The 24,742-nt window shown below is 39.5% G+C and overlaps 1 protein-coding gene across 1 annotated transcript in view; it reads left to right on the plus strand.

Annotated features, from left to right (window-relative positions):
* Positions 1-24,742, plus strand: part of gsap (gamma-secretase activating protein) — a 125,314-nt gene that overhangs the window by 21,642 nt on the left and 78,930 nt on the right. Inside the window, exons 8-13 of the mRNA XM_084330985.1 lie at positions 1,228-1,277; positions 9,494-9,604; positions 9,915-9,971; positions 12,871-12,917; positions 14,308-14,393; positions 20,455-20,532. Coding sequence (XP_084187111.1) covers positions 1,228-1,277; positions 9,494-9,604; positions 9,915-9,971; positions 12,871-12,917; positions 14,308-14,393; positions 20,455-20,532 — 429 coding nt within the window. The remainder of the gene's footprint in view (positions 1-1,227; positions 1,278-9,493; positions 9,605-9,914; positions 9,972-12,870; positions 12,918-14,307; positions 14,394-20,454; positions 20,533-24,742) is intronic.

Raw genomic sequence — 24,742 nt, forward strand, 5'->3', positions numbered from 1 at the left:
AGGTAACAGCAGTCGCATCTTTTCACCTGCGCAGCTCGATCTCTCAGTGTCGAGGAGTAACGCGTGGGAGGCTCACGCTGCCCCCGACACTTCCTGATTCTACTGCGCAGGCGCACCAACCGACTTGTAGGAGTCGCTTGTTCACAACGTTCGATCCCCACCCTTCAGTTTTCCCTCCCCGTAATACGGCCAATGTGTATTACTGCGGACGACCAGCCAAACTGAAAAACAATGTGGAGAGCTGGATTCGAACACGCGAATCCTAGCGTCTCCACACTGGTGGCGAGTGCCTTGCCCACTACACCACCTAGCCGCCCTGTTAAAGACACACATTAAAGACACACGTTAAAGACACACGTTAAAGACACACATTAAAGACACACGTTAAAGACACATTTTAAAGACACACGTTAAAGACACACGTTAAAGACACACGTTAAAGACACACGTTAAAGACACACGTTAAAGACACACATTAAAGACACACGTTAAAGACACACGTTAAAGACACACATTAAAGACACACGTTAAAGACACACATTAAAGACACACATTAAAGACACGTTAAAGGGATCATTCCAGGATAATAATTTCTTTTGGAAACCTACCTTGCCGAGGATGTTGTTGATCAGTAGAGTGAGTCCTTTCTCAGCACAATCCATGCTGCTCCTCAGACTAGCTCCAGATATTTGGCTGTAAACCAATTCAAAGTCAACAGATTGATTGATTGAAAACTTTATTAACAGATTGCAGAATGGGTACAATACAGTACAGCTTAATACAAACAACTGCTAAGAGGATGAAGACCAGAAAAATACATTTGTCTTGTTTACATAAGGGGCCTCCATTTTCAATTCATCAAGACATTTATGACATACAAGACATACAAATATATACGGTACTGTGTAAGAAAGAGAGAACATCATAAAAAAAATGTAATCCGAAGGGGAAGAAACTGTACGTTAGAGGGGGTTGGGTGGGGTGGGGGGAAAACATTTGACATTTACAGGGGCCAGTTTCTAATTGCAGGGCTGAGCTCCTGTCAGGGACCCTGATGTAAACAAGACAAAAGTATTTCTCTGGTCTGCATCCCCTTAACAATTGTATGTATTGAGCTGCACTGTACTGTACCCATTCTGCAATCTGTTAATAAAGTTTTCAATCAATCAATCATTCTGTCTGTGTGTTTTTAATGTCATGTCAACATGGGATATGTGTGTTTTTCAGATGTGGATCAGTACCACGTCATGCTGAGCAGACAGGAAGGATACAGAGTGGTGAGACCAGTCTACACGTCCTCTGTCTGTCCTCTACCCTTCAGTCCTCTGTCTGTCCTCTACCCCTCAGTCCTCTGTCTGTCCTCTACCCCTCAGTCCTCTGTCTGTCCTCTACCCCTCAGTCCTCTGTCTGTCCTCTACCCCTCAGTCCTCTGTCTGTCCTCTACCCCTCAGTCCTCTGTCTGTCCTCTACCCCTCAGTCCTCTGTCTGTCCTCTACCCCTCAGTCCTCTGTCTGTCCTCTACCCCTCAGTCCTCTATCTGTCCTCTACCCTTCAGTCCTCTGTCTGTCCTCTACCCCTCAGTCCTCTGTCTGTCCTCTACCCTTCAGTCCTCTGTCTGTCCTCTACCCTTCAGTCTTCTGTCTGTCCTCTACCCCTCAGTCCTCTGTCTGTCCTCTACCCTTCAGTCCTCTGTCTGTCCTCTACCCCTCAGTCCTCTGTCTGTCCTCTACCCATTTGTCTGTCATCTACCCTTGTTGACATAATTGGCTATGGGGCGACAATAATATACTCATGAGGCATGGTTTCTACCTTGAGCCCTTAATCGGCGTGGTTTATTATTTACATTGGTTCATAGTACAGCAGCACATGAGGTAGATGGGGAAGAGACAGAAGGGGGAGTCTGCATCAGCTTTTATACTCTACCTAGCGGTAACATTAAAAGCTCCGCCTATAGCGCCCTCCAGTGGAAACAGTTATGTACAGTCAGTGGAAACAGTTGTGTACAGTTAGACAGTTACTTGCAATCCTAGATATAACCTCTAACTTTAACACCTTCAGTCCTCTGTCTGTCCTTGACCCCTCAGTCCATTCTTTTTATCAACATAAGAATAATTTCTAGGCGGCTGGGTGGCACAGCGGAGATTGCGCTCGTCACCAATGCAAGAGACTCCGGTCTCGAATCCCGGTGTCAGCATTGCCTCCGGCTTGGGCCAGTCGTCGTACTATCTCAATTGGCAGAGGTAGCGGGTGGAAGTCGATGGGTGGGGATCAGTGGCGTAGGGGAGGCCCCCGCGGTGCGGGGGAGCCCCGGAGCTTAGGGGGCCCCCCCCTCCCTGCTATGTTGCTAGGCACCCTGTCCCTGTCATGTGTACGCTGTAGTACAACAGTGTATCATTATAATTATTTGCTCACCTGTGATAGGGCTAGCCGGCTGATAACTAATGTTCATTGGCAGACTGGGCAGCGTTCAAAACAAAGCGGGAAGCGCCGGTAAAAATGAAGCGCAAATACCCAAGCGGTGCTCAGAAAAACAAGATGAGAGCGAAAGCCGAACAGGAGACGGCAAAGCTACCAAAAAGAACATCATTCGTCCAGCAGGCAGCAAAGGTAGACTGACTCTAACGTTACTGAAGATACATTGGCAGTAAGCTCCCCACCCAGCCTGGCCACCGCTAGCAACCCCCCGGTCAGCTCAGAGTCCAGGCAGACAGCAGACACGCAGCCCAGCCAGGCCCCCAGCCACGCTACAGCCGCCGAGACAGGTTAGAATAATAGAACGTTTTATTCGCCATAACCAGTACGAGTAGGCTACAGGTTACATTGGAATTGAAATCTAATCCGTAAATTGTTTAGTACATGGTTTAAATTGTGCGCATAACGCGCCATAAGTTCTATGGTAGATAAGAAATTACCATTATCCAAATCACCTATTTTCTCTCACTGACTCCGGAAAGCAGAGTTGCGAGAGGCCAGTGTTACTGTACTAACATCAGTTATTCTGGTTAGGACCTCGGTCCAAAACCCCACCTCTCTCTTAAAATATCAGATGATATCTGCACGTCTATGGTCAGATTATGTTTCCGCGTATCATAAACGACACATGCTGCCAAATGAGAGCGAGAGAATTCGTGTTCTTTAATCTTCTTTAGAGAGACCCTGCCAATAATTTATTCCTATTCTCCACGCTTGGTGGAGGTGATGGGCAGACGGTCTGTCACCAACAGCCAGCACAAAATTATGTTGTGTCTGTCCACTATGTTTGTTACTTTTGTTATTTTCCCCCCTATGTAAAGCGACCTTGGGTCTTTTGAAAGGCGATATATAAAATTAAGCTATTATTATTATTATTATTATTATTATTATTATTATTAACGTTTCTAGTATTGAGAGCCGACGCGCGCGTAGTCTAGATTTAAAGAGTGTTGGACTTTGCGCAGAATAATGCCAGGAGACGTGCTCGTATAAAATAATAGGCCTACTACAATAGAAAGCAGCTCTTGACTGCATCCTCTACCATGTAGCCTATTATAGGATGTGTTTTTAATTTTTTTTTGTAGGCTACTTTTCTTTTATACAGAATTATGTTATGTGAACCGTTCCGTTGTGTGAACTCAAATTATGATATGGCTTGATTGATTGATTGATTGAAAACTTTATTAACAGATTGCAGAATGGGTACAGTACAGTACAGCTCAATACATACAATTGTTAAGGGGATGCAGACCAGAGAAAGACTTTCGTCTTGTTTACATCAGGGTCCCCCATTTTCAATTCATCATAACATATATGACATACACGACATACAGATAGACAGTACTGCTACATCTATACATTTATGACATACCAGATTTGCAAATACAGTACTGTTTGTATGGCTATAACGTTCTACAATACCTTCATGTTACAAAATGCGACAGGCTGCCTCCTCGTGTACCGGAGGGGACACGTGATGCACGGCTTCTATCCTCCCTACGACCGACCAGTATAGTCGAGCAACGTTCAAGACAGGGGAGGGGAGAATTGGAAATACGAAATTGGGATGGGAGGAAAATAAGGAGAAAAAGTGGATAAAAAAAAAAAAATCATTTCCAAGATCAGTTCCTCTATGTCCCCCTCCTGACCTGGAACAAGTAATTGATACATTGATGTCCTCCTGGCTGGATAACTGTAACTGTCTGTACACCAGTATTACTGATGTCCTCCTGGCTGGATAACTGTAACTGTCTGTACACCAGTATTAGTCAGGCTTCCCTGTCGTGCCTCCAGTGTGTCCAGAATGCAGCAGCTAGACTCCCGACCGGCCCATTTCATTCAAAGTCGTCTATTTTCATTCCATGCTTATCCCAAAATACAGCTGCAAGGTGCTACTAATTTTAGATTTTATACTCTATGTTTTAAAATATGGATATTCTTTCTAGTGTTGATGACTGTATTGTAAAAATGCATAATTTGCATAGATTCATGACAGTATATCTTGATATCTTGTGTGTGTGTGATGGTGATCTTTAGAATTCATGTTATTCCTGCAACCCAAGGAGAGTTCAGTCAGTATTTGTGAACATGTACCACTCTGTCGAGTATAATAGAAAAAGAAAGCAATACGCTTGGACCAGCACTCACAGATTTTGGTATATTTAATGGCAGCCTGAAACAAACATGTTTCGGAACGATTATGTTCCTTCCTCAGTGTTGATGGCTAGCAAATGTTCTCACCGACAATATTGTTTTTATACCAAGAAAAGCAGGAAGTGACATCATCCACAGGTGTGTTGAGAATTGCTATAAGGTCTAATTTGACCCAGGAAGTACTTTGATGTCAAGAGTCCATTCTTAAGTCGAAATTACCTAAATATACAAATAAAAAATTTAGATCTAAATGTAGATAATAGATACATAAACATAAAATTGTTATACTAGAAACAAAACCAAAATTAACATCTAGTATGTATGGCTAGATAGGTACATTCTAATGCCTTATTCATTTTAAATATAAACAATAAACATTAAACAAGAACCCTAGGGTAAATAAGTCCGCCCTTTGGCGTACAGTCAAACTCTTTTTTTGAGCCTCGTAATAAAGAGGAAAACCGATGAAAAAACTAAAGTCAAAATTACCACAATATACAGATGGTAAATGTAGATATAAGATTAAAATTAAAATTGTTGTTATACTGGAAACAAAAAACATAAATCAAAATAGCAATAACATCTAGTATGTATGGCTAGATAGATACACTCTAATGCCTTATTCATTTTATATAAATAAACCATAAACAATAAAAAGTAAACAAGAAACCCATTGGGTAAATAAGTCCGCCATTATGTATGGCTAGATAAATCCACTCTAATGCCTTATTAATTTTATATAAATAAACAATAAAAAGTAAACCAGAAACCCTTGGGTAAATAAGTCCGCCATTATGTATGGCTAGATAGATACACTCTAATGCCTTATTCATTTTATATTTATAAACAATAAACAATAAAAACCCTTGTGTAAATAAGTCCGCCATTATGTATGGCTAGATAGATACACTCTAATGCCTTATTCATTTTATATAAATAAACAATAAACAATCAAAAGTAAACAAGAAACCCTTGGGTAAATAAGTCTGCCATTAGGCGTAAATTCAAACTCTTTTTTTGAGCCTCGTAATAAAGCGGAAAAAAAGGAAAATAAGGAAAAACTACACCTGTTCGGTGTGTCTGAAGGTTGTTAGACTTAATAATGGCTCTTTAAAATAGATCTATAGTCTAATCATTAATACTCCCTTGTATACTTAGATACCTGTTGCTTAAAATAAACGTATTTGTTGGGCTAAATTGATCTTACTCGTATTTACTGAACCCGGCATACTTCTTTCTAAGGATACTAAAACTAATAATCGGCCTTAATGGGAAAAGTAATTAAAGGAAGCAGGTCAACAAGTTCTCTTCATTCATACCTCTTGGTTCTATACAGTTAAAGAGGTGAATAAAATAACATTCCCTTTGCAAAAGTAGCTTATGTCTGTCACCTCCCCTGGCGGGCCTATGAACTAACTCTAGACCCATATAACGGAGATCTTTGACAGCATGCTTGCAAGTATTGAAGTGTCTAGCTACCGCCGATTTGACATCTGAATTTCTGATTGAACACTTATGTTCACTGATTCTTAATTTGAATGGTCTCGTTGTTTTACCCACATATGAAAAATCACAAGGACATTTCAGCAGGTACACTATGAAGGAGGAATTGCAGGTAATACGACCTTTCACCGATAACCGTTTGCCCGTTTTTGGGTGTGTATAACTTTTGTCTTTGATCATCCCTTGGCAATGTACACAAGATTGACAGGGAAAGTTCCCATCTGGGATGTTAGACATACAGTGAGTTGGTTTTACCTTGGGAAAATCCGTTTTCACCAGCAGATTTGATAGATTCGCTTGTCTTTTGTAATAGTAATTGGGCGAATGCTGAAACGCCGCTCCAACTAGAGGATCTGACTGTAAAATATGCCAGTATTTATTGACAATGGTACGTATGTCTCTAGTAATCGGGCTGTAAGTAGACACAAAGGCCACTTTGTCAGAGTGTACCTTATTCTTCTTAGGGGCCAGTAACAAGGATCTGTCAATCTGCTGAGTTTTGTGCAGGGCCTTAGCTGTTAAAATAGCACTGTATCCTCTGTCATGAAAATTCTCCCGTAGGGTTTCGGCTTGGGCCTTGAATCTGACCTCCGTGTCACAGATTCTCTTATACCTGAGTATTTGGCTGAAAGGTAGACTATTTTTTAAAGCCGGGGTATGGTAGCTAGAGAAATGTAGAAACGAATTTCTGTCTGTCTCTTTTTTGAAGACCTCTGTATGTAATGAAGTCCCACCTGGGGCTTTGTTGATTAAGACGTCCAAAAAGGGTAGCGATTGTAAGTCAAACTTCAAAGTAAATTTTATCGTTAATCTACAAGAGTTGAGATATTCAAGGAAGTCATGGAGCTCAGATGATGTACCTGACCAAATAAAGAATAGGTCATCTATATAGCGCATGTAGGATTTGACATGTTTCTCAAACTGGTTATTTTTAAAAACATGTTCTAATTCAAATTTAGACATAAAAAGATTAGCAAGGTTCACTGCGGCTGGCGAGCCCATGCTGAGTCCTCTGTTCTGCAAATAATATGTATCTTGAAATCTAAAGTAATTCCTCGTAAGCACAAGATCGGCTAGTCTAACTAGCGCGTCTGTGGAGGGGAGTGATTCTGCTCTCGAGTTTAAATAAAAACTCAATGCGTCTAACGCGTCAGCATGTGGAATGCTAGGGTACAGGCTGACTACATCCATTGTAACTAGAAAGTCTGTGGGACTAATATTACAGACTAGAAGCCCACTCAGGAAGGAAGTAGTGTCTTTTAAATACCCGCGTTGTGAAGAGGCCAAATCCTTAATATGTGCGTCTATATATTGCGATATTTTCTCTGTGGCAGAGCCTATGCCGGAGACTATAGGTCTACCTGGAGGGTTAACTAGATCTTTATGGATCTTGGGTAAGGTGTAAATGATAGGCGTAATTGGGTGCTCTACAAACATAAATTTAAATTCATTTTCAGTGATTACCTCAGCTAATCTGAGGCTTTTTAGGACTGTTTTAATTTCCGTAGAAAATCGGAAGACTGGATCAGAATTTAACTGGGTATACACCTCCATGTCATTCAATTGTCTCATAATCTCAGTCACATACGTACTCTTATTTTGGAGAACTATTCCTGCACCCTTATCCGCTTTTCTAAAAATTAAATCGTCTTTTTCCATGAGTTCCTTGAGCGCTCTCGACTCTGATTCCAGTAAATTGGGGTAAAGTTGGGCCTTGTGGCTGGTATCACATAAATTCATGACCTCACTCTGTACCAGTCTACAAAAAGTATCCACTGAAGGTGGGTTAAGATGGGGTACAAACAAACTGCGTGGCTTAAATACTCTACTAGTAGGCAAAGAGTGGGTATCGGGCTCCGTTTCTGTATCTACAACCACATTTTCTGGCACGTTTAGGTTAGTAACATATTGGGTTCTGTTAACTATCCCTTTGGCATAAAAGGCCTTCAACTTAATATTGCGAAAAAACTTAAAAAGCTCTACCTTAGTAGTGAAAGCGTCCACTCTCCGTGCCGGGACAAATGATAACCCTTTGGACAGTACAGTATGTTGCAAGTCGCTCAACTGTGTGTTAGAAATATTCACTAGGTTTGATGTGGTGCTCATCTCTGAAACCGTTGGCCTTTTTCTCTGGCTCCTCCGCGTCTTCCGGTGGCCACTCGCGGCGGTCTGGGTGGGAGAGGGCCGTCCCGCGGGTCCTGAAAAATCGATTGGCTGCGGAGGGAATACCTTTCTTGAGAGGGCGCCTCGTCTGAGCTGACAGCTGTGGAAGAAGAGTCCGAGTGTCTCTGTCGATCTCTGGGCTGCCAGTTCTGCCTCCGGCTCCGGGCTTGTGGTTGGTGCAACCATGGGTAGACCCTGTGAGCCGCGTAATCCTGCTCGTCTCTGCGTCTCTTCGCTCTTTTATGCTGCAAGATGTCAAGTTTGTACTTATCTAGTTGCTGATTCAAAGACTCTAGCATTTCGGTCTGCTGCACAGGAGTTAAAATGTTCTTCATTTCTTCCTCTAACGAGGTTAGCTCAGCTTTAACCTTGATTAATTTAGAGCCTTCGTTATCAATAATCAGCAGTAGAAGGTCTAAGGAGCACTTATCCAGGATGGCACACCATTTCTCGCAAAATTCCGGTGAATCACGTCCCAGAGTAGGTTCCTTGGTCACTCTCAAACCTCTCGGGATGATGGCGTCCTGCCAGTACTTGGTCAGCGTCTCTCCGTGGAGTAGGGTGCGGGTCTCTCTCTGTCTCAGCCGAGTGAGAGACTGGGCTAATGCTTCTCTTCCTTTGATGGGAGGTGCCGAGATCTCCGGCGAGGGGAACAAACAACATATTCTGTCACTGTCACCTTTGGTGTAAGCATAGCCCCTCCTATCCATATCCTGTAGCATCTTGGGATGCTGAAGTCCTCTTGGGCTCTAGATGCGCTATACACAGCGTGGAGCTGCGTGTCTCTAAGATGCCTATAGGCAGCTTTAAATCGAAAAGTCAAGATAGACTGCGCTCACAAATTATAACACTGGGTCAGCACATCAGCACCCAGTGTTATAATTTGTGAGCGCAGTCTATCTTGACTTAACATGTACCACTCTCCCTTAAAGCTAGAAACCAGAGAGAGAACCCTCCAATCTGTGATGTCAGATCCGGGGGCTGCTCCATAGACACTAAATGGGGCTCTGACTTTGTGGGCCCATAATATGTTTATGTGAGCTCTTACACCCAAATGAGGCTTATGTTCTGGTTCAGTCCTACCTGAAGCTTCGCTTTCAGGCGATTGGAAACTATTTACAAAGAGACGATTTGGATTCTCACTAATTCAGAAACTGTGTGTGTGTGCGTGTGCGTGTGTGTGCGCGTGTGTGTGTACCAGGTGATGGTGAGCCCAGAGCGTCTCACCAGGACAGCAGACAGAGTAGCAGAGGACTTCTGCTGGGTGCAGTGGAACAAACACACACAACGTCTCTACTACCTCACACACAAAGTAATACACACACACACACACACACACACACACACACACACACACACACACACACACACACACACACACACACACACACTCTCTACTACCTCACAAACACAGCACACAGACTATACTAACTCACACACACACACTCACACACACACACACACACACACACACACACACACACACACACACACACACACACACACACACACACACACACACTCTACTACCTCACAAACACAGCACACAGACTATACTAACTCACACACACATTGTTTTGACACATTGCAACAATAACAGATATCCATCCATCTCTCTTTAGGATAAATCTCTCCTGAGATGTGTCCAGTTTTACCCGAACCGCAACTGTGAGACCGTGGTAAGACTTGTACATATTATATCTGTTAGTCCAGACTGTGATAAGACTTTTAGCATCTAATGTATCTGTTAGTCCAGACTAAGACCGTTACCTTCTATCTGTTAGTCCAGACTAAGACATTTAGCTTCTATCTGTTAGTCCAGACTAAGACCTTTAGCTTCTATCTGTTAGTCCAGACTAAGACATTTAGCTTCTATCTGTTAGTCCAGACTAAGACCTTTAGCTTCTATCTGTTAGTCCAGACTAAGACCTTTAGCTTCTATCTGTTAGTCCAGACTAAGACCTTTAGCTTCCATCTGTTAGTCCAGACTAAGACCTTTAGCTTCTATCTGTTAGTCCAGACTAAGACCTTTAGCTTCTATCTGTTAGTCCAGACTAAGACCTTTAGCTTCCATCTGTTAGTCCAGACTAAGACCTTTAGCTTCCATCTGTTAGTCCAGACTAAGACCTTTATTTTATATCTGTTAGTCCAGACTAAGACCTTTAGCTTCCATCTGTTAGTCCAGACTAAGACCTTTAGCTTCTATCTGTTAGTCCAGACTAAGACCTTTAGCTTCCATCCGTTAGTCCAGACTAAGACCTTTAGCTTCTATCTGTTAGTCCAGACTAAGACCGTTACCTTATATCTGTTAGTCCAGACTAAGACCTTTAGCTTCCATCTGTTAGTCCAGACTAAGACCTTTAGCTTCTATCTGTTAGTCCAGACTAAGACCTTTAGCTTCCATCTGTTAGTCCAGACTAAGACCTTTAGCTTCTATCTGTTAGTCCAGACTAAGACCTTTAGCTTCTATCTGTTAGTCCAGACTAAGACCTTTAGCTTCCATCTGTTAGTCCAGACTAAGACCTTTAGCTTCCATCTGTTAGTCCAGACTAAGACCTTTAGCTTATATCTGTTAGTCCAGACTAAGACCTTTAGCTTCTATCTGTTAGTCCAGACTAAGACCTTTAGCTTCTATCTGTTAGTCCAGACTAAGACATTTAGCTTCTATCTGTTAGTCCAGACTAAGACCTTTAGCTTCTATCTGTTAGTCCAGACTAAGACCTTTAGCTTCTATCTGTTAGTCCAGACTAAGACCTTTAGCTTCTATCTGTTAGTCCAGACTAAGACCTTTAGCGAATACATACAGACAGGGGTGTAAAGTACTTGAGTAATTGTACTTTGTTTAAAATACTTGAGTACTGTTTTTGGGGATTTGTACTTTACTCAAGTATTATTAGGTTTGTATACTTGTACTTTTACTCAATTACATTTCAGAGAAAAAAACATACTTTTTACTCCTTACATTTAAAATGCAGACCTACAAAGTACAAATCTTGCAGGTCAAACTATTTTAATTAGTATATTTGTTTCTCTGGCCGAACTAACGTTAACGTTATTAATCCTGCGGCTGCACTTTATTTAAAAACAGCCAATCAAATCCCCATCAATGGAAAATGAACCCGCCCATACCCATGCTTATTGGTCCTTGTGCAAGACTAGAAAGCGGGGATCTTTGATTAAACACTTGCTATCAGAAGAATACACAGTCAGAAAAAAAGTTTTTACTTTAACTTTTTAGTGCTTAAGTACATTTGGAAGTAGAAACGTTTTGCCTTCTAATCAAGTGTGTTTTTAGCCAGATACTCTGACTTTTACTTGAGGACGATTTTGAGACGGTACCCATACTTTCACTTAAGTATAATTTCTGGGTACTTTTTACACCCCTGGGTATATCTGAACAATAATGATAAAAATAGACTGCTATGAATGCTCTCTGGCCTATAGATATTGAATAGGTTACATTTAGAAATGGGGAGCACAGCGAGACAATCCTTGTGTTTGTATCTGAACACACTATAGACCTCTCACTGGTGACGTATTCTCCCACTGCTCCCGAGTCTCCAGAACCTCCTGCAGCTCTAGGAACATGAATGGACTATTAACAGAGCGCTCCAAGCTTCGTCTGTGGTCCATGCAGCTGTGGTCCCGTGAACAAAGCCTTCTAATAATCATGTCTCTCTCTGATAAGGCAGGGGATTTAGAATTTTAAGCTGCAGTTTAAAAAATCTCTATCATGGTAACCTTGTTGTTGCACAAATTCTAATAGCTTGTAGTCGTGTGTAAGTAGAGTAATGCAGTAACATTAGCTCAAATAAACTGTACAGTGATTTTCACAAGGGTAAGTGACCTACGCCTATCGATTTTCAAGTTTCATGGAGCATATTTTCAACATCTGAGATCTACCGAAACATAACACTTTATTAGGGCTGACCCCTATTACCGGTAGTCGAATAGTCGACTAATCGATCGAAAGGAGCCGTAGTCGACTGCCAACCTCTTAGTCGAATACAACAATTTTTTTAATTTTAAATTTTTTTTTATCATTCTTTCCAAAAGAAAAGAGGCCTAGAAGCGTGGCTAACGCTAATGGCACGCATACCAGAGGCTAACTGCCTAAGAAAACAGGCACAGAGGCACTGAGAGGATTTCACCCATCTAATGAACACACTAGACTAGACAAATATCAAGATGTATCCATCAGTGGACCAATTGCATGCTTTTGCAGAGGACAAGAAGCCTTCCGTCGACTCCTTCAGACATTAAGCACCCCCACAGCCCAAATGTAATGATAAAAAATAATATATATATATATATATATATATATATATATATATCTTTTTTTTTTTTTTTTTTTTTTTCATATTAGACTATCGGCTAATTTCGGCCAATCATAGTCGACTATCCAAATCCTTAGTTGGAGACAGCCCTACACTTTATACACCTATGAACACACAATGTGATGGGGACAGTATCTGGTGATGGAGAGAAGTTAGACTGGTCTGGTCCTTTTAAGTCTATTTCTGTTTTTATTAATGAAACCCGGATGTGAAGCTCCATTCTGAACTCTGTCTCTTCCAGTTTGAGCTGGTGCTGGAGTTACCGCCCAATCCCTTCAACTCAGTCAGGTAACTAACAACCACTACTGTACCAACACACTAGTCATGCTAGAGATAGGACTTCTGATTGATTGCTTGATTGATTGATTGAAACTAGGGATGCTCGATATTGGATTTTTTACCGATATTGTCCAACTCTTAATTTCCGATACCGATATCAACCGATATCAACCGATACCGATATATGCAGGGGTCCCCCCCCCCCCCAAAAACTGAATAATTACAGGTACTTAACATTACATTAAATTTTTTTTTATCTACTTTTTCTCCCCATTTTCTATTTTTCTCCCATCCCAATTTTGTATTATCCAATTCTACCCTCCCCTGTCTCGAACGGTGTTAGACCATGCCTCCCACTGGTCGGCTGCAATGTGGATGAAGCCTTGCATCACGTGTCCCCTCCGGTACACGAGGAGGCAGCCGTCACATCTTTTCACCTGTACAGCGAGATCTCTCAGCGGCGAGGAGTAACGCGTGGGAGGCTCACGTTGCTTCCTGATTCTGCTGTACAGGCGCACCAACCGACCTGTAGGAGTCGCTGTCCACAACGTCCGATCCCCACCCACCGGCTTTCCCACCCCCTAATACTGCCAATTGTATTAGTATGAACGACCAGCCAAGCCGGAAGCAACGGCGAGAGCTGGGCTCGAACCCAGTATCTCCTGCGTTAGTGGCGAGCGCCTTGCCCACTGCGCCACTTAGCCACCCTAACATTACATATCTCTTGTTGTGTAATTAACACAACATTATGCATACTTTGACAATAAATAAAATAATAATTTGTTCTGACTTGCTTGCCTGGGTAAATAAAGGTTAAATAAATGTAAAAAAAATTTAACATTTATTTTTATTTTAAAACCGATATTTTCCGATATCACATTTATATGCCAATATCGGCCGATAATACCGGACATCCCTAATTGAAACCAATTCTTACTAACCTTAATTTCTTTCTTTATCTCTCTCCTTTTTTTTTCTTTCTTTCTTTCTTTCTTTCTTTCTTTCTTTCTTTCTTTCTTTCTTTCTTTCTTTCTTTCTTCTTTCTTTCTTTCTTTCTTTCTTTCTTTCTTTCTTTCTTTCTTTCTTTCTTTCTTTCTTTCTTTCTTTCTTTCTTTCTTTCTTTCTTTCTTTCTTTCTTTCTTTCTTTCTTTCTTTCTTTCTTTCTTTCTTTCTTTCTTTCTTTTCTTTCTTTCTTTCTTTCTTTCTTTCTTTCTTTCTTTCTTTCTTTCTTTCTTTCTTTCTTTCTTTCTTTCTTTCTTTCTTTCTTTCTTTCTTTCTTTCTTTCTTTCTTTCTTTCTTTCTTTCTTTCTTTCTTTCTTTCTTTCTTTCTTTCTTTCTTTCTTTCTTTCTTTCTTTCTTTCTTTCTTTCTTTCTTTCTTTCTTTTTTTCTCTCTCTCAGGTTTGTGAGGCTGGGTTTTGATCACCACCACGAGGAGAGACCAGAACAGGAACACTGTAGGATGGAGGTCTTTACCAACAGAATAGGTGACCTCACTCACTCACTCACTCACTCACTCACTCACTCACTCACTCACTCACTCACTCACTCACTCACTCACTCACTCACTCACTCACTCACTCACTCACTCACTCACTCACTCACTCACTCACTCACTCACTCACTCACTCATAAATACGGATACACAGTAAATGTACATGTTGACAACATTTTGTTCAGTGATTGTTACTCAAATGATGTTGTTTTTGTTTTGGTACTTCCTCTGACATGGAACATGAATTGATACCAAGAGAGTAAGTTACTGTCATCATTCAGCAGCTTTATTATAATCTACGATGCACAACGATACGACAAGATGAGATTCATTATGATGTCACTTAACGATCTACCGTCAATCAACCACCAGTGATTGTTATGATACAGAAGCTTTATCATAATCCACAATATGCAGTAGGGATGTCCCGATCCGATCACGTGATCGGGATCGGGGCCGATCATTTGATTTTCCGAAGATCGGGATCGGCAAAAAGAAACGGAAATTTCTTTTTCTTTTTTCTTTTTTTAACTTTTTTTTTTATTCAACAAACATGACAATGTTCATGTCTTAAACTCATACTGAGGCCTTAGTTTTGGTTTTAAATTGCATATCATCATTCATTTATTTATTGTCACACAGAGCAGAAGCATTTTGCCAAAACAAACCAATAGTATCCAGCTGCAGAACGGCAGAACAGCCAAATTCTCAGACCCAAATTAAATTTTTATTTTTATTTTTTTTTGTATCCCAATTTCTCACATTACATTCACCCTGAATGTTGACGTTATCCAGGTGAAAAGTTAACTTCATTCAAGCGAGGCATTGCAATCCTTGACATAAATCATTTGATGTATAATTAAATCAAAGGAAATGCGTTTGGGTCTGAGAGTGTGGCTGGTCTGCCGTTCTGCAGCTGGATACTATTGGTTTGTTTTGGCAAAATTCTTCTGCTCTGTGTGACAATAAATAAATGAATGATGATATGCAATTTAAAACCAAAACTAAGGCCTCAGTATGAGTTTAAGACGTGAACATGGTCATGTTTGTTGAATAAAAAAAGTTACGCTTTTTTTTGATCGGATCGGGAAAGATCGGTATCGGTAGATACTCAAAATCACATGATTGGGATCGGATCGGGAGCAAAAAAACGTGATCGGGACATCCCTAATATGCAGTGATGTTGGTGATGGGTGGTGGAGTCCTTTCTCAGCACAATCCATCGGGACATCAACGTACAAGCTGACTAAAGCTCACTGAAGTTTACTCCACAGTGCACACAAAGTGTATTTCAGTGACCCTCAGTCAGCTTGTACAGACAGGAGCTGGTTTGTGGCCAACTGTCCAGAGCTAGTATGAGGAACATCATGGACTATGCTGAGGAAGGACTCTACCGATCATCATCATCATCATCATCATCTGTGAGTGGTAGGGCTGGGGGAAAGAAATCCATACAACAAACATATTGCGATATTTTGCGTGGCGGTATTATATATCGATACAGTGATGCCAAGTATCGATATTTAAAACTTTTTTTTGCTTGACAATCCTATTGTATTGCAATGATTGGAAGTTTTATCTTATTAGAAAAAACAGATGATGTACTGTATGTATATTTTTTATTGCAAATGTTAGAAAGAAAAATCGTTGGGGACTTAATTTGTTTAAAAAAAAAAAGGTAATAAATCGCAATATATTGCAATATGTCACAATATCATGCTATTACAATATCGTGACTCTAGTATCATGATAATATGGTATCGTGGGGCCTCTGGTGATTCACACACCTAGTAAGAAGGAAATGGAGATAGGGTTCCAAATATCACAACTTTCCCTTTTAACCCTTTCACTGCCACACGACAGAAGGTTAGCCCTTTACTATCACACAACCGACGGCGATGCTCCATCATTAGCGGAGCTAATGATGCTAATGATGGAGCATCGCCGTCGGTTGTGTGATAGTAAAGGGCTAACCTTCTGTATTGTCACAGTGAAAGGGTTAACCGGCTGTCGTGTGGCAGTGAAAGGGTTACCCATCAGCGACTGCTGTACATTAAAATTCCACTGTCGACCCAAGATCTGAGCACTTACTGTACACAGTCAGATTATTGTAATACATAAATTACACGGGTCCATAATGAACCGAGAAGCGGGGCCTCTACTAACCAACCGACTCTCGCCGTTAAGAGAGACAATTTGATTACTTCATTCAAATCTGTGGAGCGATTTATACCTCCACTCGCTGTCTCAATGATTCACTGTCTCTTCTCTGCCACTGTCTCTGATTTCCATTCCATTACCAATCAGCTGAATATATTATTATTATATGAATGATCAACTCTACATATTTAACTTACTATATCACAAACATTGTCCAATAAAAGAATATAGCAGTAAACATAAACACTCAGACAGCCCATGGATCACAGGGGGATTACAGAATGCATGTAAAAAGAAAAATACACTATATAGAGAATTTATAAAACATAGAACTAAAGAGGCAGAAAATAAATATAAGAAATATAAAAACAAGTTGACTAATATTATGAGAAGATGTAAGAAGGATCATTATAGTAGAATATTAGATAACAACAAATATAATATTAAAGGTGTTTGGAAGATACACTTTGGTTGCCTTGGGTTAAATTCATGATATACCATAGGTTGCCGGCTCTATTTGTCTATGGAGAAAGTCCCCTTCTTTGCAGGGCTATAACTTTTTAAATTCTATTGCTACATTGCCATTATTAGGGCCCATTCAAAGTCCTATATGTATTGTTCATTGTGTAGCAACGTTAAACTTTTTCATTCACATATTCATAGTAAAGTATGGTCTAATGTATAAGTATGTTTTCATCTCTTTCTGCAGCTTTCTCCAGAACGTGATATATAGCCCCAAATGCATTATATTGATGATGAAATACAGTTTGATGGCAATCAGCGCGATATAAAAAATTCCAACTAGACGTACTTCTAGAAGTTACTACACGTCATCTGATGTTGACCGGATGGGCGAGGGGGCGTTTATAATTCCGTGGGCAGCGTTATACCAATCATCTAATGTGGGTCAAATGTTGATAATAGCAGTTAGTATCGAAGACGGTAACGTTACACGCTGAAACTCACCCCAGTCTCCGCGCGCCGTTGGGCGATCATCATAGAGTAGAAATCTTATCATTATGGGATATATTTTTACCCGGTCCATCTCCAGCTTGTATAATGGTTTACGTCCAAATCATGTTGTTTATCGAGTTATTGCCAATCGATCACTGTGTAGCGTGACGAGCCAGAGTCCCATGACCTATAGCGAGCGCCCGGAAGTACTACGGACGTCTAGCACAACCTCTATGGCACATCCTGTTTGGCGATTGCGCCGATCGGCCACCAGATGGCGCTCCTGAACCGCCAGAGAGATCAAACTATTAGCAATATGGATGATGTGGTTAACAACTTTAATACATTTTTTGTAAATATTGGACCAGAATTAGCGGGAAAAATCCCAGATCCAGTGACTCCTGAAGACATAAAAGACAATTACATTGAAAGAAATCCTAGTTCAATGTTTCTGGAAGCGGTAGATGAAAATGAAATTATAGAAACTACTAATAAATGTAAAAACAAGACATCTACAGACAGTAATGAAATAGATATGAAAATAGTAAAAAATGTCATTAGTGGGATTTCAAAACCACTCACGCACATCTGCAATTTATCATTCAAAACTGGTCGATTTCCGAATAAAATGAAAATAGCAAAAGTCATACCTCTGTTCAAGACTGGAGATAAACACCACTTCACAAATTATAGGCCTGTTTCTCTACTTCCTCAAGTTTTCAAAAATATTAGAAAAACTCTTCAACAACAGATTAGATAAATTCATTGATAAACATAATTTACTCACCGATAGCCAGTATGGATTCAGAACACACCGGTCAACATCACTAGCGTTAATAGAACTCATTGAAAAAATCACAAATTCCATAGATAAAAAAAAACATGTAGCTGGAGTATTCATTGACCTAAAAAAAGCATTTGATACTATTAATCATGATATATTAATCAGGAAATTGGAGAGATATGGGATCAGGGGGGTAGTATTGGACTGGGTGAGAAGCTATCTAAATAAAAGACAACAATTTGTGACAATGAGAGATTATAAATCTGAATGTTTGGACATTGCTTGTGGTGTCCCCCAGGGGTCAGTGTTGGGTCCAAAACTGTTCATCTGGTACATTAACGAGATATGTAAAGTATCCAATATATTTAAATGTATTTTATTTGCGGATGACACTAATCTTTTTTTTTCTGGTGAGAATGTCCAGCAGCTTTTAGAGGTCATCACATCTGAAATGAAGAAATTGAAGGAATGGTTTGATAGAAACAAATTATCATTGAACTTGAGCAAAACTAAAATTATGTTGTTTGGAAACTGTAGATTGGATACTCAGGTACAAGTTAAAATAAATGATGTGATTATTGAAAGAGTTTATGAAAATAAATTCCTAGGTGTAATAATAGACCATAAAATCTGTTGGAAACCTCACATAAAACATGTCCAATCTAAACTCTCACGAAGCATTTCAGTCATGAGTAAAGTAAAGCACATCCTGGATATAAAATCACTCTACATTCTCTACTGTTCACTAGTTTTACCATATTTAAATTACTGTGCTGAAGTCTGGGGAAACAATTATAAGTCTACACTACAACCACTTTTTATACTCCAAAAAAGGGCCATAAGGATAGTTCACATTGCAGGTTATCGTGATCACACTAACATATTGTTTCTGGAGTCAAAGACATTGAAGTTAAATGATCTTGTGGAATTTAAAACGGCTCAATTAATGTATAAAGCAAAAAGTCATGCACTTCCAAGAAACATTCAAGAATTGTTCTTTGATAGGGAGGGGGGTTATAATCTGAGGGGAGAACACAATTTAAAGGTGCTAAACGTACGCACTACCATGAGAAAACACTGCATCTCAATATGTGGAGTGAAACTGTGGAACAGTCTAAATGTGGTGCTAAAGCAATGTCCAAACATGAGACAATTCAAACTGATGTATAAGGAAATTATGTTCACAAGGTACAGGGATGAGGAAGGGACTTGATATTCACGGGTGTTTACATTTTTATTTTGTTTTCTATTTTATTTTATTTTATACATATATAGTATTTGTTTTTTTGTTTTGCATATATATATATTTTTTTTTTCTTTTTTATGTTTAAAATAGTACACTCATTTGAGTAGTGGAAAAGGGGTAGGATTAAATAAGTGTATACTTCTTCCTACTCCTTTTCGAACATGCAGATTGAGTTGTTTTTCTTTTTTTTGTTATTGTTTGTTGTATTCATTGCATGTTCGAAATAAAGACTTCAAATCAACAAAATCAACAATGCAATCGCTTTAGGGGGCGACAGTGGCTCACTTAAGACACTTAACCCCTAACTGCTCCTGATGAGCAGGTTGGCACCTTGCATGGTTGCCTTTGCCTTTGGTGTGTGAATGTGTGAGTGAATGGGTGAATGTGAGACATGAGTTATCAAGCGCTTTGGATAAAAGCTGTTATATAAATACAGTCCATTTATCGTAGCTAATTGAGTACATCAGAGGAAGAAGCATATAACTCTGTTTTAGGTTTTCAGAGGAACAATGTTTTCAAAATGTATTATCTAAAGATGGTAAGTGAGTGTTGTGTTCATTCATAGTTAAATACAGTAGAGGTTGAGTACCTTATTATCTAAAGATGGTAATTTAGTGTGTTGTGTTCATTCATAGTTAAAGACAGTAGAGGTTGAGTACTTTATTAACTAAAGATGGTAATTTATGTTGTGTTCATTGATTCATAGTTAATAATAATAATAGAACCCCTAACCCTGACAGTGTTAGTGTCTTGTTTACCCATTAAGCTACACAGGGCCACATATTATTCAGCCTCTCTAAAATAGAGTTCATATAATAAACAGCTCTTTATTAAATTGACTGTATGTATGTATGTTTATAAAGTTTTATGTGACTTTGCGTAACAGCGCCCTCTGGTGCTATGTTTCAGGAATCATGTGTGTGTGCTACAGCCAACCTGTGCATGACAACCAGGAGGTCACCTACACCATGGTCCTCGTTCATAAAGGTGTGGGTGTGGGTGTGGGTGTGGGTGTAGGTGTGTGTGTGTCTTAAAATGTTAAGCTTTTAGTGTTTTCATTGACAGTCTATATTTCTGTCTATATTAATCTCTGACTCATCACTCTATTTTTCTTGCTCTCTCACTTTCTTGTTCTTGTCTCGCTCTGTATCCCCCTCACTCTCCCTTTCTCTCTAGCGCTCTCTCTCTCTCTCTCTGTATCTCTCATTATCTGACTCTCTGTATCTCATATCTCTCATTATCTGTCTCTCTCTCTGTATCTCTCATCTCATTATATGTCTCTCTATATCCTCTATATCCTCTTCATTATCTACCTCCTCCCACTCGGTCGGATTCTCCGCAAATACAGCATCAATTTCCACTGCTACGCGGACGACACCCAGCTCTATGTTTCCTCCAAACCCACTTCCACCCTCCCTCCCTCTTCCCTCTGTGCCTGTCTACAGGAAATCAAATCCTGGTTCACCTCAAATTTCCTGAAATTAAACAGTGGCAAAACAGTGGTAGTCCTCATTGGCTCCAAGTCCACACTCACCAAGCACCCCAGTTTCACCCTCACCATAGACAACTCCTTGGTTTCCCCTTCCCCCCAGGTCAAGAGTCTGGGTGTCGTCCTCGACAGCACCCTATCATTCCATTCCCACATCAATAACATCATCCGGTCCACCTACTTCCACCCTCGCAACATCAACATCAACCGCCTACGCCCTTCACTCACTCCCAACAGCGCCGAAATCCTGGTCCACTCCCTTGTCACTTCCCGCTTAGATTACTGCAACTCTCTTCTCTTTGGTCTCCCCCACAAACTCCTCCATAAGCTCCAACTGGTCCAGAACGCTGCTGCCCGCATAATCACCAGAACCCCTGTCATCAGTCACATCACCCCCGTCCTATGCCAACTACACTGGCTTCCCATTAAACTCCGCATAGACTACAAGATCCTCCTCCATACATACAAGGCCATTCACAACCTCGCCCCTCCATACCTGTCTGACCTCCTTCATATCAACATTCCCACCCGGTCCCTCAGGTCTGCCTCCTCCATCAACCTGACCGTCCCCCCAGCCCGTCTGTCCACCATGGGGTCAAGAGCCTTCAGCTGCTCTGCCCCCCGCCTCTGGAACTCCCTCCCCCCCGACATCAGGAACATTGACTCCATAATTTCTTTTAAAACCCACCTTTTTAGGCAGGCGTCTGATTTTATTTTTTGTCTGATTTTATATATTTTTATTTTTCTTATTTTAATGTACTGTGATTATGAATTTAACTGTTTTTAAATTGTTGTACGGCGTCCTTGAGTGCCTTGAAAGGCGCTTTATAAATAGAATGCATTATTATTATTATTATTATTATTATTATTATTATTATTATTATTATTATTATTATTATTATTATTATTATTATTATTATTATTATTATTATTATTATTATTAGTGTGGGTGACCTGGCGAAGCCAGGTTGCCACCCACACTATACATATCCATACTCTTTTTATTTATTCTTTCTTTATTCCACCGATTTTGCAAACACTTTGCAACACGTAAGCGTTCGCGCCCCATACACGTGAAAGGTATCAAAACGAGCGGCTTGCCTATGGCAACACCGGTCTCGAACCCGTAAAAGTTTCACCGCACCGTCTGGCTACGAATCGACTTTAAACGGTAAAATTTCGGTCCCATTGGGAATGCATTGCATTTTAGAGTGTAGCAGCTGAAATAATCTTTTTCCCCCTACCTTGGGTGAATTGCGAGTGTGATCTCAATTTTGGACGTAGAAATAAAACAAACACATCAAAACGATGACACGGCTGTCAACCCGCTCACAAAAGAAAAATAAATGGAATTGGACATTTCTATCTCAACTGACGACCATTTGTTTGAAGGTTCTCCTCCCCATTGACCGCCATGCAATCGCACTCTAGAAATCACATTTTTCACACAATTTTTTAGCCTTCTGTTCCGATCGCCGAAGGAGTGCCACAATATCGCACGAATGTCACAATATCGCGCACAACCCTTCGCCTACTCGTTGTAGTGCTCATGTGCGCGTCACAACGCTTCATCTCTTATAGTTTTCTTTTAATCAATGTGACAATGCAGTCATGCATCTGCCTCCATAGAAATGCATTAGATAGAAAATATGCAAGTCATAGTGATTGCTTCACCTGTGTGGCTCATGGCTCACTCATGATTGGTTCAGCTGTGTGGCTCGTGGCTGAGCTGCCAATGACATCATCCACTTAACCCATCATTGGCCATCACTGTGTTGCAGTACTGAATTGCTGACAGCGCCCTCTGTCTTGTGGGTTGTGTCATTGTACTCAGTAGGGATATCCTCTTTCATTTTTCATTGGTCCATGTTGACCACCTTTCATTGGTCGATGTTGACCACTCCCCCGATCCTTAGACCACGCCCCCTTAGGCCACACCCCCTCAGTGTATCTCTTGAACCGTTTGTCGTAGAGACTTGCGGATTGTGCCATTGTACTCGGTGTAATAGTGTAATAGTGTGTAATAGTGTAATAGTGTGTAATAGTGTAATAGTGTAATAGTGTGTAATAGTGTAATAGTGTGTAATAGTGTGTAATAGTGTAATAGTGTGTAATAGTGTGTAATAGTGTAATAGTGTAATAGTGTGTAATAGTGTAATATTGTGTAATAGTGTAATAGTGTAATAGTGTGTAATAGTGTAATAGTGTGTAATAGTGTAATAGTGTAATAGTGTGTAATAGTGTAATATTGTGTAATAGTGTGTAATAGTGTAATAGTGTAATAGTGTGTAATAGTGTAATAGTGTCTAATAGTGTAATAGTGTGTAATAGTGTAATAGTGTAATAGTGTAATAGTGTGTAATAGTGTAATAGTGTGTAATAGTGTAATAGTGTGTAATAGTGTAATAGTGTAATAGTGTGTAATAGTGTAATAGTGTGTAATAGTGTAATATTGTAATAGTGTGTAATAGTGTAATAGTGTGTAATAGTGTAATAGTGTAATAGTGTAATAGTGTGTAATAGTGTAATAGTGTAATAGTGTGTAATAGTGTAATAGTGTAATAGTGTGTAATAGTGTAATAGTGTGTAATAGTGTAATAGTGTGTAATAGTGTAATAGTGTAATAGTGTGTAATAGTGTACTAGTGTGTAATAGTGTAATAGTGTAATAGTGTGTAATAGTGTAATAGTGTAATAGTGTGTAATAGTGTAATAGTGTGTAATAGTGTAATAGTGTAATAGTGTAGTGTGTAATAGTGTAATAGTGTAATAGTGTGTAATAGTGTAATAGTGTAATAGTGTGTAATAGTGTAATAGTGTAATAGTGTGTAATAGTGTAATAGTGTAATAGTGTGTAATAGTGTAATAGTGTGTAATAGTGTAATAGTGTGTAATAGTGTAATAGTGTAATAGTGTGTAATAGTGTAATAGTGTGTAATAGTGTAATAGTGTGTAATAGTGTAATAGTGTAATAGTGTGTAATAGTGTAATAGTGTGTAATAGTGTAATAGTGTAATAGTGTGTAATAGTGTAATAGTGTGTAATAGTGTAATAGTGTGTAATAGTGTAATAGTGTAATAGTGTGTAATAGTGTAATAGTGTGTAATAGTGTGTAATAGTGTAATAGTGTGTAATAGTGTGTAATAGTGTAATAGTGTAATAGTGTGTAATAGTGTAATATTGTGTAATAGTGTAATAGTGTAATAGTGTGTAATAGTGTAATAGTGTAATAGTGTGTAATAGTGTAATAGTGTGTAATAGTGTAATATTGTGTAATAGTGTGTAATAGTGTAATAGTGTGTAATAGTGTAATAGTGTAATAGTGTGTAATAGTGTAATAGTGTGTAATAGTGTAATAGTGTAATAGTGTGTAATAGTGTAATATTGTGTAATAGTGTAATAGTGTAATAGTGTGTAATAGTGTAATAGTGTGTAATAGTGTAATAGTGTAATAGTGTGTAATAGTGTAATATTGTGTAATAGTGTGTAATAGTGTAATAGTGTAATAGTGTGTAATAGTGTAATAGTGTCTAATAGTGTAATAGTGTGTAATAGTGTAATAGTGTAATAGTGTGTAATAGTGTAATAGTGTGTAATAGTGTAATAGTGTAATAGTGTGTAATAGTGTAATAGTGTGTAATAGTGTAATTGTAATAGTGTGTAATAGTGTAATAGTGTGTAATAGTGTAATAGTGTAATAGTGTGTAAT

This window comes from Notolepis coatsorum (assembly GCF_963971535.1).
Source record: "Notolepis coatsorum genome assembly, chromosome: 15".
In the NCBI taxonomy this organism is placed as follows: Eukaryota; Metazoa; Chordata; class Actinopteri; order Aulopiformes; family Paralepididae; genus Notolepis; species Notolepis coatsorum.